The following is a 16,594-nucleotide window of genomic DNA, read 5'->3' on the forward strand; positions in this document are numbered from 1 at the left end:
CCCGCTGGAGTTGAAAGCTAAGTAAAATAGATGGGTTTTAAGACGAGCTTTAAAAGTGGACAGTGAAGGGGCCTCTCTGACCTGCAAAGGCAAGTCGTTCCATAACTTAGGGCCCATGACAGGTTAAAGGTACCTTAATTAATCATCAAAGTAAGAGCATGGATCCCTTCAAATGGACCACAGTCAACATTTGAGAAAATGCCAACACTCCCACACAGTGAGCACATGACACGCCGCACATTTATTTCCTCTGCAGCCTTAGGTTTCAATCAAGATGTGCACAGAGGTGCAGAATCTCTGAGGTTTGCACCCTCTTTCTGCATGTGTAAAAGTGAATAATTGATTACGTTCAGGTCCTGGTGAGGAGAGAGAGCAGCCTGGCTCATCACCCTGTCAGAGTGCACTGTGGCAGTGATGCAGAAGCAAAACCAGGGGAAGCTGCAGAGCACCCACACCCACCGAAGAGATACAAAAGTACCCTTCCTCCTCCTCTCCTCCTCCTCCATCTCCTCCTCTCCCTCTCACACCGTCTCTCTGCGCTCAGTTTTCACAGAACTGCACACAGACAGGCAGGCAGACAGCTAGGAAGGCTCTGTGTGTGTGCGCGTGTGTGTCGCCTCTCCACCGACTTCAAGAAGCTCACACACCCAGCCTCGTTTTCCCAGCGCCGGGATGCTGCCGGAGCTCGGCTCGAGATGGCTGAGGCTGATGTTCATGTCGGTGGTGTGTCTGTGCCTCTGCCTGCCGGGGGAATCGTACACCAAGAAAGCCCCGAAGGTGCCTCGCTGCCCTCCGACCTGCTCCTGCACCAAAGACAGCGCCTTCTGCGTGGACACCAAGGCCATCCCCAAGAGCTTCCCCCCTGGAATCATCTCTCTGTGAGTCCACAATCCTTTAACGACCAGCCTCGGCAGCATGTAGGCTGGTACAGAAGGCTACATCACTGATGTCACCCACAGTTATGTAATGATGCGTGGACGTCTCGGTTATGTTTTGATGACACATAAAGTGCACAAAGCTGACTCTCACGCTGTAGAGTGTTTGCCAGCAAAACCGTGATAATAACAATTGTCATAAAAAAAAAGTAAAAAAAAAAAAGATGATTTTTTTTCCCTTTAATGTTCCAAATATAGATGAGGGAGAACGATCCAGAGAGGAATACTAACAATAGATTCCCACGCTCCCTGCAGGAGACTTATTTCCTCTGAGAGATCCAGTCTCAGAGAGCGCACAGAGACGCTTTCAGCGAATTAAAACGCAAAAATGATGAAGACGCACAGTTTTGCTGATAGGGATGTGGGGCATCTTAGCCTCAAACACCTGTGGATTGGATGGAACAGCGCAGGCCGAGGATGTCCTGGTTTAATAACAGGGGAGAAAGTGGTGATGGGAAAAGTGCGTCCTACTTTGGAAAAGTTGCTTTGAAATTTACACTGGCAGGTTTTCCAAGTTTAGGCTGTAGATCAGGGGTCTGTAACCTGCGGCTCTGGAGTCCTATGAGTGGCTCTTTGGACCCTGGACAATGGCTCCTAATAACTTTTTTTTTTTTTAATGTAACTAATACTTACTAATAACATTAAAAGGCATTTTTAGAACATTTTTTCTTGTCATCTGGTTGGAAGGAAATTGCTTCTTTTTTTTTCATAATTTTCCACGACAACCAACAGTCTATAAATGCATCCAGTTTCTTTTAGCAAAAGTATTATGTTTTTCTTTATTTCAAAACTTAAAAATATAAGCTTAATGGTGTTTTGTGGAATAATGACAACTAATTTTCTATATTAAATATTTGCCAAGAGGCACAAGTTTTTCTGTTTTTAAGATCAGGTAACATTAGTGGCTCTAAATCAGTTTTATTTAATCAATCAATCAAGTTTAATCAAGTGCTGGAATGTGCTCGTACAGCACATTCCAGCATCAATGCAGTTCAAAGTACTTCACATCATGAAAACATAAAAACAGTCACCAGTTGTAAAGCCAGTAACAAACATTACATTATGTCAAGTTATTTAACGGGACTGGGGGCAAAAATGTAGACTCCTGCCTTAGATGGAATGAAAATGACTGGGCTGCCAGTGAGAGGAAGATGTTTCCCCCTATTATATTCCTGCTGTGATGTTTTATTATTGCTCACCTAAAGCCCATCTGGATGGGATCTGATGACGGTTTTCTGTCTGAACAGGACGATGGTGAACGCAGCCTTCACGACGATCCCAGAGGGCGCTTTCTCGCACCTTCACCTGCTGCAGTTCCTGTGAGCCGCAGAACACGACACCGTCACACAAACAGACACCACACAATCAGTTTAACCAGGCCTGTTGTTCAAAAGCGCCTTCGTGTCACAGGTATGCGTCGAGACAGACACGATGTTGTTGAGCAGCAACAATGAGGCGACTTGAGCCACTCTACTCCAGATGAATGCTTATTGAAAGCAGTGGTGACATAGCAGTAATAAGGGTAAAGTGGCTCAGTATCAGTGTCTTTGCCAATGACTGACTCCCTTCAGAGCAGCTTCGCCACACAAAGGCGCGCTTGTCTCCTCAGATGCAATCAGGAGTGTGTGTTTATATGCGGCGGCGTGCAGATCTGCGTGTTTGTGGGAGATCCTGAATGCATCAAAAATTAGTCATGCTTTTTCCACTTTGTGTCGTTTTACAAGTCCAAACTTAAATGGATTCTATTATCATTTAAAATCATAGACCAGCATGATGGATAGTTAAAAAGAGTTTTAAGAATGATGCATGATTTTCAGCTCTTTCAAAGTTTTTCTTCATTTGTTTTTTACAAATGAACTTGGAAAAGTAACATTATTATTATTATTTTTACAAACATTTGTATTACAACAGAGAATCAACTTGGTTTGCAGTCACTCCCCATCTAATTTGATTAACCTTAATCTGTTTTCCACTTCATATTTGTACACAGTTATAAATTTGTACACTACTTTATGTTGGTCTGTTACATAAGATAAAATGTTTTGCAGTCAGATTGTGACAATGTTAAAAAGCTCAAGGGTTCCGAATACTTTTAAAAAGTGCAGTAAATTTTATTGGATGTTCTACTTTCAACAGGCTCTTGAACTCCAACACCTTCACCATGATTGCCGACGACGCTTTTGCTGGCCTGTCTCACCTGCAGTACTTGTGAGTTTGTCACTGACTGCATAGTGTTTTTCATCGTTAGCAAATGTCCGACTATCACTGTCGACTTTCAAATATGAAGCATTAATAGCGACATTACATTTCCTTTATACTTAATATATTTTATATTGACTATATGGGTGGTTTCCCAGGGAGACATCAGAAATAGGGGCAGTTTACAGAGGTATGACTTCACCGTCAGTTGTGGTGGCTTGGCATTTTCCTTTTTTAATTGCTTCCAAACATTGAAGCTGGTACTCCATGTTTGCTGCTGAATAGATAGACTTACTTTTTATGGACCCACACTATATTTCATCCACCTCCAAACACTCAGCTAATTTACTGTATTGTAATGACTTGGGTGCTTGCCCAGAGTGGCATTTATGTGCAAACCGCCAGGGATATATTCAGTAAATTCTCCTGGTTGACCTTGGCAAATTGCGGTATCTTGATCAAACGTTATTACTGGCCGAAGTGGTCAAACAAAGGCCAGGCGTTCCTGAGCTAAAATGCAGAGTAATTTCAGTGTACGCCATTCTTGCGTTGTATTTTAGTTAACAACTCTGCTCTATATTTAGACCATATCTATACTCTGAAAGTTACATAAGGTTGCACAGACCGATTTTGTGTTATTGCCGTGGAGTCCTGCAGTGCTTTTATTTTCTGCAGAGTTCATCGCTGTATCTCTACCACGGACGGTAAATTTAACATCCACAGTCAGATCTGAGCGGAGAAGCTCTGCAGTGCTAAAAAGCAGAGAGCCAGAAGTGAAATTAAAAATAAATCCTTCTCTGACAGCTAGCACTTAGCCTCTGCAGTGTGAAAAAAAAAAAGCTGAATATGCCATCCAGTGAATTGATGTGCTTTAGAAAGTCGTTAGTTGATGGCTTGGAGTGGGCAGGCTGCTGGCTGAGTGGGCTTGACTGCAGCCCAGCTTGCAGACCTCATCCTCACGACGTCCTGCCTGCTAAGGATGCTAATAAAGTCATAGAGTCATTTCCAGACACCTCCAGAGAGTTTGGCCCTTATGGACAAAGCAAAGACAGGACAGGATCGAGTGATGCTGACAATCCATTTGCAGAACTTGAATGACTTTGTATGTCATTTTAGACTTGAAGTGAGATTCTCATCTGTCAAAAGTAGACTCAGTATTAATATTTGACTCTAAATCAGATTTTTAAAGCAGAAGCAATGTAGCTGAAATCCTTTACTTGTTTCTGACAGATTTTTGCTGTACTGAACACCTGGCCAACAAGGGTGACTTTCTGCAACAGAATGTTATCTTAATGCGATTGATTTGTTCCCATCACAGATTCATTGAGAATAATGACATCCAGGACATGTCCAAGTACACCTTCAGAGGACTCAAGTCTCTCACTCATCTGTGAGTATTTTAGGGTGTGGAGACTAATCTTTTACTTTGAAATGTCTAAACCTAAGCTATTTACTTTAGAGATGCACTGGCCAAATATTTGTGACCGATTTCTGATCATTGTTTCTTTGAAAGCTTTGAATATTGCAAAGTTTCGTAATTTATCTCTATTTAAGAAAGTTTTGTCTGTCACAGCAGTACATTTGGTACAGTTGATGCTTTATGGATACGTTTAACCCTTGTGCGTGCGAGGACTGAGGCAAACGTAGAGGACTATGGCAAATGATACAAGTTTTACGTGTGTGGGGTCGGTTGGACCCCATTTCCACATACAAGGGTTAAAAGACTGATAGCGTCGCCAAGGTTGATATCAGAAATTTAAGACATGACAAAACATTTTGACCTCAATCTCAAGTTAAAGAACTTAAAACTTTCCATGTGCAAAACAGCCATCAAGCGAAAATTATTACACTATATTACTTAGCGAAGGCAATGTGCATAGTATGTACAATGTATGTTTATTTCCTATAGGTGAGGAAAGCTGCACACCAAAAGAGAGACTGTGACTGAGTTTAGAATGACTATTCAGAAGGAGGGCAGTGAAAAACAATGCTCCAGTGTCATACAGCCACTTTCCGCGTTTAGAGTGATATTTGTCTGGGCAGAGTGAGAGAGTGAAACTCTCCACTGATACCTGCATGAGAGTCAGCAACCAGAAAGGAGTTACTTTGAAATAAGATTTAATCATCTAATTTAAAGACTAAGTGATTTAGAGTTTACATTTGAACCATCTTTAGCATCTTTTGTTAGCATTTAGCAAATAGGAAGGTTAGCATGATTAACATTACTAAGAAACATCAGTGTATTTTCCCAGCAGAAAATGTAGAACCTCTGCTTAATATTAAGATTTTCAAAAGACTGCTAACATAACCAAATCCAGGCTGAAAGGTTCTTAGAGATAAAAAGAGGTAATTTATGTAATATTCTCAGCCTTCTTGTTGTCTGCTGAAAGTCTTGCTCTGTCTTGCATTTAGAGTAAACCACAGATATACCTTGACTCTTCATAGAAAATACTATGTTCTTAATTCTCTGCCCTTCCTCTAACTTTATGTTTCACACCTTGCTCATAGTGAAAATAGCCAATTCAGGACGTTCCTCCTTCAGTAACAGCATCCACACCCAAGACTGTTGTCGTTTGTGCAACATGTTAGCACTTAGCTGAGAGTCTTTTCCTTTTCTTGTTGCCAGTTGATTTTGTTTGCATCTCTGATGTATACCTATGCATTTCGAACACGACAGATGATCAGTGTTGATCCATATTACGGAGAACTCTCATTTTGCAGATCCCTCTCGAACAACAACCTGCAGCAGCTGCCCAGAGATCTCTTCAAACATCTGGACATCCTCACAGATTTGTGAGTTTGCCATGTTATCCTGAACTCTTTAAGCAGAACGGTCAGTAGCTCAGTTTCTCTGAAGTTTAACATTTTACAGCTGGAGTGTATGAGTAGCTGTTGAAGGTCAGGACGATCACTGAAAAAAGGGCTGTTCAGATGATTTATGTCTGAAATCTAAAAAGATATATAGATATGTTTTTTTTTTTCATCTTTATGATTCAGAGACCTGCGTGGGAACTCGTTCCGCTGCGACTGTAAGATCAAGTGGCTGGTCGACTGGATGGAGAAGACCAACACTTCGGTTCCGGCCATCTACTGCGCCAGCCCCTTTGAGTTTCAGGGTCGCAGAATCCGAGATCTCACTCCACGAGACTTCAACTGCATCACAGCAGGTTTTTTTGTTTTTTTAGTCAATCTGTCTGCATCAGATCACTGAAGGTCATGGTGTAGTTTTATTGGTGTTCTCACTCTGATTTCTCATCCAACAGACTTCGCTGTGTATGAAACCTTCCCTTTCCACTCTGTGTCAGTGGAGTCCTATGAGTTCAGTGGAGATCAGTTTGTGGCCTTTGCTCAGCCCGACTCTGGATTCTGTACCCTGTACATATGGGATCATGTGGAGATGATCTTCAGAAGGTTTCACAACATCACTTGTAAGTTTTTGGTTGTGACAATAAAAACCGATACATTGTACTCTGTAAATAATGAAACCCTTATTCCTTCGGCTTCCCTCTTTCTCCTGCAGCTCGCTCGGCCGTGTACTGCAAACCAGTTGTGATAAACAACACTCTTTACATGGTTGTGGCTCAGCTTTTTGGTGGATCTCACATATACAAGTAAGGCCTGCAGTTCAACTTCATATTTAGCTAGTGACTGCAACTGAAAGGAACAGCTCAGTGGCAAATATATAATGGTTTCCTTTTTAAAAAAATGTTAAATCACGTATACTTTTTTAATCTACTTTGCACAAGTTTATTCCATTCAATTCCAGTACTATAAATTGAAGTTTGTGGTTGTAATGTGATTAAATTTGTTGAGAAGTTCAAGTTCAATTCAAACTCTTTGCTAGAAGTCAGCTATTTAAAGGTTTTTCAGCGTGTGTATTGTTGTTTCCCCCTTTTGTCTCAGTGTTAGTGTGAGTTAGCTTGGCATACACACCTCTCACCCAATGACTGATGAGGATAGATCCCAGTCCAATGACCACATAGGGATTACGCAGCTATAGTAAATGGATGGATTGAGGCAGAATTTGAAAAAAGGCCCTCTTGTGAAAACTGTTATATTGATATCTTTGGAAAAACAGTGGAGCAGATATTAATTGTTTTTCCATCCATCCATCCATTTTCTTACACCCTTGTCCCTCAGTGGGGTCGAGAGGKTTGCTGGTGCCTATCTCCAGCTAACGTACCGGGCGAGAGGTGGGGTCACCCTGGACAGGTCACCAGTCTGTCGCAGGGCAACACAGAGACAAACAGGACAAACAACCATGCACACACACRCTCACRCCTAGGGACAATTTGGAGAGGCCAATCAACCTGACAGTCATGTTTTTGGACTGTGGGAGGAAACCGGAGTACCCAGAGAAAACCCACGCATGCACAGGGAGAACATGCAAACTCCATGCAGAAAGACCAGGGCCGGGAATTGAACCCACAACCTTCTTGCTGCAAGGCAACGGCTCTACCAATTGCACCACTGTGCAGCCTCATTGTTTTTCCATTAGACCTAATATTAGCTCTGAATTTTGGGAAATACCTTGACAACCTTTGTGTGAACGCAGATGGGAAGAGGGACCGCAGCGCTTTATAAAGATCCAAGACATCGATACCAACCGGGTGAGGAAACCAAACTTTGTGGACACCTTCCTGCTGGACGATGAGTGGTATTTCGTTGTGGCAGACAGCTCCAAGGCGGGCTCCACCAGCATCTATCGCTGGAACAGCAATGGCTTCTACTCCCATCAGTCGCTCCATCCCTGGCACCGGGACACTCACGTGGAGTTCATAGACGTTGGCGGGAAACCTCACCTCATCCTGTCCAGCGCCTCTCAGCCGCCCGTGGTCTACCAGTGGAACCGGAACCAGAAGCAGTTCGCTTTCCATTCCATAATCACGGAGCTGGCGGACGTGCAGATGGTCAAGCACTTCTGGGTGAGGAAAGTCCTCTACCTCTGCCTCACGCGCTTCATTGGCGACTCCAAGATCCTGCGCTGGGAGGGGCAGCGCTTTGTGGAGATCCAGACTCTGCCCTCTCGGGGGTCGATGGCGGTGTATCCCTTCACGGTGGGGCCTCGTCAGTACCTCATCCTGGGCAGTGACTTCTCCTTCTCCAGAGTGTACTTGTGGGACGACCTCACCCAGCGCTTCCAGCCCTTCCAGGAGCTCAACATGAGGGCCCCGAGGGGCTTCAGCCTGGTGTCTGTTGACAACAAGGATATTCTGCTGGCCGCCAGCTTCAAAGGCAACACCCTGGCCTACCAGCACCTGGTGGTGGATCTCAGTGCCAAATAAGCAACAGGAGGTGTTCACCTACCTTCAATTTAAAATGTGCCAATAAGACTGCAAAAATGTCGAAGCCATGTAACTGAAAGTCTGCTGTTTCCTCAGAGGTTTTGAGTAAGTCAACTAATTGCCTGATTGTTTATGATCTTTTGCACTATTGTTTAAAATCTAATTGAGTTATGTCAACATTAGAGTTGTGCAACTGTTGAATCACTGTTCTATTTAAAGAAATGATGGCAAGATCATTGTTTTTATTCTTTGTGTTGTATTTAACTAATATCTAAATAACATGCATGTGCATTTTCAGAATTGTTTGAAAGATCACACTGGAAGTTGAATAACTGAGAGGAAAACTATGTTTTGTACTCTATATGGTGAACTAAAAACCCTTTTGCACGACACTCTGTATAAAACAAGCTAACCCTAAAACACGTAAAACACTTTGTTTCATACCCATATGTATATACATCATCAGCATAAATTTGTTTTTGACTAAATGCTTGTTCAAATCAAATCAACATGTTGTCACCATTCATTGTAATGCCAATGCAATGTCCACAATAAAATGAGATTGGTGTAAGAATTTCAGCAAAGTGGAAAATCTTAGCAGCTACTCAGCATTTTAATAGTTTGTACTGCCTTCAATGCTGCTGTTCCAAAATTTCACGTAAAGAGTGAGAGGAGCCCATAATGCAGCAGTTCTGATTAAGATTTTGTGCAGAGGGTAAGGAGACACTCTGTACTGTAGCTGGACTTGTTCTGCCATGATCAAGGATTAGTAAGATACAATAATGAGAACACAAATAAAAAAAAAAGTTAGATAAATTGAATGTTTCTTGGTATAATCGTAACATAATGTAGAATTCAAAATGTACTTTGCATGTTATGGTAGAAATGATTGTTTCTCCCTTTTCAGTCAGAAGCTTCTTCAAATTCACTGTAACACAAACTGCCACACGAAATCTTTCCTGTTATCATCCAGGGCAAGAAGGAAGTTATCTATATAACTCTTTGAAGAATTTGAATTAGTATGAGTTGCAACCGCATTTAATTTCCCTTTGGGATCAATGTTTGAATTTAAATTATGTTTTTAATTTTAATTTGTATATAGGAATGGTATTCTTTTTGGGCCTTTTAGAAAGATAAAATATTATAATTTAAATAAATAAATAATCTTAGGTCTGTTGCTTATAATGCAACTGAATTCTAGAAAAAAAGGTCAAATAATTGCGTGGCAGTGCCTTCAGTCAGAGGCCTCTTTCAGACTGCTCTAATACAGAATGCTACAGGAGATCGATCCTGCCCATGGCCATTAATATGTACAATTCATTGAAGAAAATTGTATGAGTTACAAGAACATTCAATTGCCTTCTGGTATTACTTTAGTATTTCTGAATTACTAAAGTATTTGTATTTGATTAATGAATATTTGTTATGGAATAGCATCAAAAGAAAACAGTGCCATGTTGTGGTAGAATGGGGAAAATACCCAGAAACTGTACTCAAGTTATAAGGTCCCTGATTCAGCATATTATTACTCAAGTAAAAGTAAAAAGTAGCAGTTCAAGAAACTAAGGTTATTTGAGTATTGAGTAATTGATCAGAACATCAATTTTGATATTTAAATTCATCAGGTAGATAAAAATATCAACTTTGTGCAATTTCTGGTATTTTAAAGATTAATGTGCAAAATAAATACACATAAGTAAGATAATTACCTGCCGGATAACAAATTCAAGCAGAAACACCAATTTTCTTTTTCACTATAAAACGCCTCTGTAGACCAGGGCAAAGTACTTCCAATTGAAAATAATATCTTCACTGTATCTTCTTGACCTCCAAATGGCACAATAGGTACAAAAGACATAAAACAATATTAGAACAATGAATCTTGGGTACAAACAAGATGTTTTATTCAAACATAAACTGGTGTGTCTCTCTGTCTGGTACGTTTTTGACTAAAAGATGTTTGTTCTTCATTCGGTGAAGTTACTCAGTTGATAGAGTATCCAGAAATAAATAGTAGAGATAACTCATAATAACATTATGTAAGAAAAAATTAAACGTATGGTGTAGGAAAACGACTTTGCAACATCTTCTCCAAACAGTTTCTCAAGTGAATATAACTATAGTTTCTACACACCTCTTGTTCAAATTGTAAACTGTCACAAAAACAATATAAACTTTTCATATTATTAAGTCTGAAATAATACATAATAATATGTAGCTCCATCTTATTCTTTTGGTGGGGTGGTAGCTCGATGCTTCCAGTTTTCAGGCCTCTGTGTTTACAGTCACTATTCCTCTTGTATGCGTATAAATGTTGCAACTGTTAAGTTCCTGAGCAAAATGCTGGGTGCGTTTTCTTTACTCTACAGCGCGTCTCTGGATGGGCGGTAGCCTGGTGTCAAGAGCAGAGGGAAAGCCGCCGCTTCCCCGTCTTGGTGTGAATAATAAACACACACAATCATTTTTTTGTTGATATGTAAAAGCTAGCTCCGCGTTAGCTTGAGTTTACAACACCGTGGCGAAGTGAAACTCTGACAGTTGATTTTATACACCGGAGCCGTAATTTTCTTCGTCAAAAGATGTGTGAACCGACATGCTATCTAGCAATAGCTACTAATATTAGCCTTCCCTCTCGAGTTCACCGTTGCCAGTGTTAAATCTAGCTATCCTCGCAACCAAGTTACAGTGACGAACCAGAACCTTTTCAGTGTGGGCTTTACAAAATGTCTACCACTTCGGAAATGAGCCTGCCACCTGAGTGGAACGACGACGAGCGGATGAACTTTATGTTCTCCGAGTTCAAGGAGAACCGGGATGTGAACACCACGGACTGGGACAGTAAGATGGACTTCTGGACAGCTCTCATAATGCGGAGCTGCAGACGGCGCGGCTCCGTGATTGTCAACCTGCAGGACCTCAATAAGACCTTCCAAAGGAAAGAGAAAACACCGCTGGGCCTTTCGACTGTCATCCAGACCATGGCCAGGTAACTGTGGGCGTGTCGGTGCTTGTCAGTATTATTGTCAGTCATGTTAACTCTCTCTCTCTCTCTCTCTCTCTCTCTCTCTCTCTCTCTCTCTCTCTCTCTCTCTCTCTCTCTCTCTCTTTCTCTCTCTCTCTCTCTCTCTCTCTCTCTCTCTCTCTCTCTCTCTCTGTCTCTCTCTCTCTCTCTCTGTCTCTCTCTCTCTCTGTGTGTTCCTCTTGGTCAGGTGTGGGAAGATCCAAAGAGAGTCTGAGTTCGCCGCCAGCGTGGACTGTGGGTGGGTTTCCTGGAGTGTGGGGATGCTGCTGGTGAAGCCACTCAAGTGGACCTTCTCCACGCTTCTGGGCAGCAACAGAGTTCCTCTGGAGGAGTCTTTCGTTGTTATCGAGCTAGTAAAGGTTTGCCATGCCCTTGTTGTTTCCATAGGTTTTATTTCAGCTAGAAGATGCAGTCCTTTGCATAACGCTTTAACTTCTGCTTAATTTGATGCATTACAACCACAAACCGAAAGTGGAACTCTGAAAGGTGTGGCATGCATGTGTAGTCAGTCCCCATCTCCCATTGGATTTTATTTGGGTTATCAGAGTAAATGTGCTAGATACAAATGCATGACATTTTTGTCGTGTGTTGATCTCTTGCATAAATCGCTAATAAAATTGAGGTTTTTTTTGTTTGTTTTTTTTTTTTTTCAAAAAAAGGGTTGTGAAAACTTTCATAAGGGTACTGCATCTACTACACAGTCGGATTTGTTTTAAGATGCATCTGCACTGGATGGTTTCCAATTTCGGCGCAAGATGTGGTGATGCAACTTCGTTCTTCTTCTTTTTCAGGAGAAAGCCGCGGAACTGCTAAAGGTCTACCGAAGCAGTGACTTTTCAAGCTGCTCCGTCGTCTCATTTCAAGAGCTGTGCACTTTCTCCTCCAACATCTGCGCTGATGAAAGCACCCTGTGCATGGCTCTGCTGCAGCTGCAGAAGGACAAGCAGGTCATAGTTTCCTTGCACGAGGGAGAGAAGGTAAAGCGGAATATAATCACCGTTGGGGCTGCACGATGTTAGGAAAACATGGTTCAAGAAAGCCACCACAGTGATGTGATTATTATCTTTCTGTTTTAGGTCAGTAGCAGAACACAGATAGTCAATGTTTCTGTCTGAACAAAGAGGTTTTATTGTTACTCTGCTAAACCAATTAGTTACAGTTTCTTAATGATTTAAAATGAACTGTTTACCCTCAGGAGCTCTTTACAACAAGTGACACCAGATACATAATAAAAAATAAGCAATCTGAATGAGTAGCATTCAATAATTAGCTAACACTTCTTCATAATATGCGGTAACAGAACATTGTTTTTCATATGTTGTGCAGCTCTAATCAAAGGCAACTAATGAGTTTTAGAATACAACACAAGCGCTTTGTACGATACATGAAGACATACCTGATTTCTTCTGTTTTCCAGATTGTGAAGTTTTGCCAGCCGGGACAGGATCGTGTGTCTCCGTTTGGTGACGTAGACATCGGGATCTACCAGCTGCAGCGCAGTGAGAAACTTCTGGAAGAGCGTGTGCAGAAACTGAGCCTGGAGGCTGACAGGTTAATCTTAGACATGAACATTCCTGTTAGATTTCTAGTTCTTGTATAAGAAGTGCAAATTACTTTAATTCAAGAGAGCCAAATGCAGAGGGTTAGATTTGGATGCTTGTTTAGCATAATCTCACAAGGAAAAATACTGGGGGGGAAAAAGAACAGCCTTTAAACTGGCCTGAGAAAACAAATCACGTTAGAGAATATGTTTTTGTAATCCAGTAATTAAATCAAATATATTTGCACTTTAATGTGGCTTAAGGATAACATGCACTTTGCTGAGGCTTTTGCAAAGGAAAGTGTCTCACAGCATCACAGATCCACCATCAGACTTAACACTGGGCATAATTTGTTTTTCCACATGTTCATTTTACAACAGACTTACCAGAAGTGTTTGTTGTGGAAAAAGCTCAGTCTTTCTTGTACTTCCTGTATTTTTTAGTGTTGCAACTAAACATAATGTCAATAGTTGATTATTTTATTAATGATTCTGACAATTAAGTGATTAATCTTCAGCCAAACAAAGGTTGTTTTTTTGGGGGGTGAAAGGGTTTCAACATTTTCACTATAGGATTACTTTACCGCAGTAATAAATTCATAGCTTTGAAGTATTACTGTGCGTCTTTCAGGTACCAATATGTGTGCAGGTTTGGTGCATTAGTAATTTATCTTTACTTTTTTTTTTTACTTAACTGCACTCTTAAAAATTGATTTCTAGGTGCAAAGAGGAAGCAAGAATTCTGCTGCGAGACGGGAAGAAAACACAGGTCATTATAAACAGACAATTATTTTAAGATGCGCCCTTCGAAATCACAGCAGCCGTTTGTTTAAGTTGAATTTCTGTCTCCCAGGCGCTGAGGTGTTTGAGAGGCCGGAAGAGAGTGGAGAAGAGAGCAGACAGCTTGTTCGCCAAGCTGGAGACCATCAGGGGAATCCTGGAGCGAATAGCGCAGTCACAGACCGATAAGATGGTATGAAGCGCCTTAACGCTTTGACGTCCACATGTCTTCTGTAACTAAGTTTTCCTTTATTGGTTAAAGAGTGTGTTCTGGTGTGTGTGCAGGTCATGCAGGCCTACCAGGCTGGAGTGTCTGCTCTGAGGATGTCGCTTAAAGATGTGACTGTGGAGCGCGCCGAGAGCCTGGTGGATCAGATCCAGGAGGTACGCAGTCGTTGATAAGACAGGAAGTTGTATATTTAGATTATTTATTAGATTTATATCATTTTTTTATGGGCTTCTGTTCCATACTAACAGTTGTGCGACACGCAAGATGAGGTGAATCAAACCATTTCCAGTGGTGTAACTGCTGCAGGTAAGTCCTTCTGTTCCTACTTGGTTTAATTTTCTTTTTTATTATTTATTTTATTGATTTTTAGCATAATAGGATCATGGCACATGTAAATATAAAGAAATGTTTCTCTCAAAAGTCCATTTACTATGACATACGTAATTAAGCACCAATAAACCTCCAATAATGATCAATGTTTCAACACAAAACAATGATCATTATCAAAACATGATCAGTTTTGTTATTAAAAAAAAGAAAAATAACAGAAAAACATATATTATCTTTGTAATGACATAGCACTCTACTGAGTCAATGTGCCTCAATTTAGCATATTGTATGTTAATATTTTCTTAAAAGTAAAAATGTATAGTCTCTTTAAACGGACTGTTCCATTTGTTTTAGTTCTGACTTTGTTTTTTTGTGTGTGTTTTTTACTTCTGATCCTCTCCAATTATAAATGCAATCTTTTTTTATAAATATTTTTTTGCTTATGTGTATTTTTAAGCATAACTTGCAGAATATATTAGTCCACCAAGTTGTGAAATTCCATGAATTTGAAGAACAATGGATTTGTTGGACCTCTAGCGTTTTGTGCTTATAATTCTAACACCTGCCTTTTTGCAAAAAATAAAAATAGATCTAGCATACGCTTTACAATCATTCCCCCCAACACTTCTACTCAATAAGTCTGATAAGGAGTGATCAGTTTATTGACATATTATGCGTTTTGTCAGTAGATGAAGACATGGACGAGTTGGAGAAGGAGCTGAAAGCGTTGCTGGATGAGTCAGAGCCAGATGTGAACATGTCAGGTCTACCTGCAGTCCCAACGAACCGCCTGGGTCCCACCGGTGAGCAGATCCTCAGTTCTCTGCCCGACGTACCCCGCGGCCACTTGCATGTCACCGCTGATACGCTAGAGGAGGAACTGAATCGGTTAACCTTATCAGAAACAGGTGCGCACCTTCAAATTCCTTCAGTTCTTTCCGTCTTTCGGACGTTCCAGACAACATGTGGGTCTACTGTCTTTGCTTTCAGGATCTCCACAGAGGAAGGCGACTTCACCAGGGAGGAGAGCAGAGGCCGCTCAATGATTTTCATTGACTTCCAAGTCAAAACCAAGCACTTTACTTAATAAAGACAAGTACAGAGGAAGAATGCCTATCTGGACTTTCGAACAAATAATGCAGATCTACTTTTCAACTTGCTTGCTGTCGTAATTTGAATAACTCTTTGGGTCCAGCGGGAATGCTTTTAAACCGGTTAAGAGAACCGTACAAAAGGTTTGTCCTGTATTTATCGATTATACATTGATGCTCGTCATAGACCGTTGTGTAAAGTGTGTGAAAGTGGCCTTCTGAGGTGTAAAGACGAAGCTGTAACAGAAAGACATGCCAAATGATTTATCGTAAACAAGTTTATTGTTGAGATGTACCTGGAAGGATGGAAAAGAATGCCTAAAGTGAGTTTAACCAAATATGTTTGTCAAAAAATAAAATTTATTTTAATCACTCATCTTAAAGTTTATTTGCATTAAATCAATTAAAGATAAAAAGCCCTGTTGGTCTACTACACTCATCCTAGCAACACTGACAACAGTGTGAATCTTCTTATCATTTGATTGTTTCAAAATGTCTGACAAAATAGTTTTAAGGTGACTCCTCTGCGCCGTGGCAATTTCTGTTCTTTTCAAGATAAAATCCACTGTTTTGGGTTATGTTAATGTAAAAAGATGATGTTCAATTGTCAGTTTATATTCTTACTGAAGCACAAATGGCGGTCCTCAGTTCAAAATGGCAACTCATCAGATGTGTCACTATCTGTAATCAAAATTCAAAATACTGAATATTTTTGTGACATTTGTCCCTTACCTCATCTTAGAGGCACCTCTGTCGACAAACGAACCTGGTCCAGTAAAGTGACCTTTCCTCCAGCTTTTCCGACATTCATTCAAACCAAGTAACCAAACCAAAAAAAAAAAAAAAGCATGGCAGTAATATAATGATTTGTATTCTTTAATGACAAGTGATTTTATTGTGAAAAGCAGGCTATTAAGAGATTTGATTACCATTATTTTTGGTGGTGTGACAGGTACAGAGTGCATCAGGGTTGTTTTTTTGTTTTTTTTCTTTTTCCTGTTGGGTCATTAATAAACAAATAAAAAAAACAACTCATTACAAATCGACAGCCTTTTAAAAAGTACAGTTGGTAATATCACAATATCCAGCAGTGTTTTAAAAATGCCCTTGTACGACAAAAAGCATTAATGAATATTGTTCAAACCTAAACGAAATCCTCCGTCATCTTTCCTCAGACACGCTT

The 16,594-nt window shown here is 40.6% G+C and overlaps 2 protein-coding genes across 3 annotated transcripts; both read left to right on the plus strand.

Annotated features, from left to right (window-relative positions):
- Positions 1–430: 430 nt before the first annotated feature.
- lgi3 (leucine-rich repeat LGI family, member 3) lies at positions 431–8,998 on the plus strand. Its single transcript, XM_008417505.2, has 9 exons — positions 431–878; positions 2,183–2,254; positions 3,072–3,143; positions 4,453–4,524; positions 5,856–5,927; positions 6,132–6,301; positions 6,398–6,562; positions 6,655–6,745; positions 7,690–8,998. Exons 1-9 carry the CDS (start codon positions 673–675, stop codon positions 8,417–8,419), a joined length of 1,650 nt encoding a protein of 549 aa, XP_008415727.1. The 5' UTR covers positions 431–672; the 3' UTR covers positions 8,420–8,998.
- Positions 8,999–10,804: 1,806 nt separating this feature from the next.
- chmp7 (charged multivesicular body protein 7) lies at positions 10,805–15,787 on the plus strand. 2 transcript variants are annotated; one of them, XM_008417503.2, is made up of 10 exons: positions 10,805–11,405; positions 11,629–11,800; positions 12,233–12,418; positions 12,859–12,992; positions 13,702–13,750; positions 13,835–13,954; positions 14,047–14,145; positions 14,239–14,296; positions 15,007–15,228; positions 15,311–15,787. In XM_008417503.2, the coding sequence occupies exons 1-10, from the start codon at positions 11,143–11,145 to the stop codon at positions 15,364–15,366; spliced, it is 1,359 nt and encodes a 452-aa protein (XP_008415725.1). In that variant the 5' UTR covers positions 10,805–11,142; the 3' UTR covers positions 15,367–15,787. The 2 variants fall into 2 exon arrangements, with proteins under 2 accessions (XP_008415725.1, XP_008415726.1); XM_008417504.2 differs by having other exon boundaries at positions 10,812–11,405; positions 15,010–15,228.
- Positions 15,788–16,594: the final 807 nt, after the last annotated feature.

Source organism: Poecilia reticulata, linkage group LG9 (assembly GCF_000633615.1).
Source record: "Poecilia reticulata strain Guanapo linkage group LG9, Guppy_female_1.0+MT, whole genome shotgun sequence".
NCBI lineage: Eukaryota > Metazoa > Chordata > Actinopteri > Cyprinodontiformes > Poeciliidae > Poecilia > Poecilia reticulata.

Excerpts from the sequence above, each read along its gene's own strand:
- lgi3 (XM_008417505.2), top strand. The coding sequence starts at position 673 with ATGCTGCCGGAGCTCGGCTCGAGATGGCTGAGGCTGATGTTCATGTCG. Across the intron at positions 2,255-3,071 it reads CTTCACCTGCTGCAGTTCCT|GCTCTTGAACTCCAACACCT; the intron begins GTGAGCCGCAGA and ends TACTTTCAACAG. Across the intron at positions 6,302-6,397 it reads CTTCAACTGCATCACAGCAG|ACTTCGCTGTGTATGAAACC; the intron begins GTTTTTTTGTTT and ends CTCATCCAACAG.
- chmp7 (XM_008417503.2), top strand. The coding sequence starts at position 11,143 with ATGTCTACCACTTCGGAAATGAGCCTGCCACCTGAGTGGAACGACGAC. Across the intron at positions 12,419-12,858 it reads CCTTGCACGAGGGAGAGAAG|ATTGTGAAGTTTTGCCAGCC; the intron begins GTAAAGCGGAAT and ends TCTGTTTTCCAG. Across the intron at positions 13,955-14,046 it reads AGTCACAGACCGATAAGATG|GTCATGCAGGCCTACCAGGC; the intron begins GTATGAAGCGCC and ends GTGTGTGTGCAG.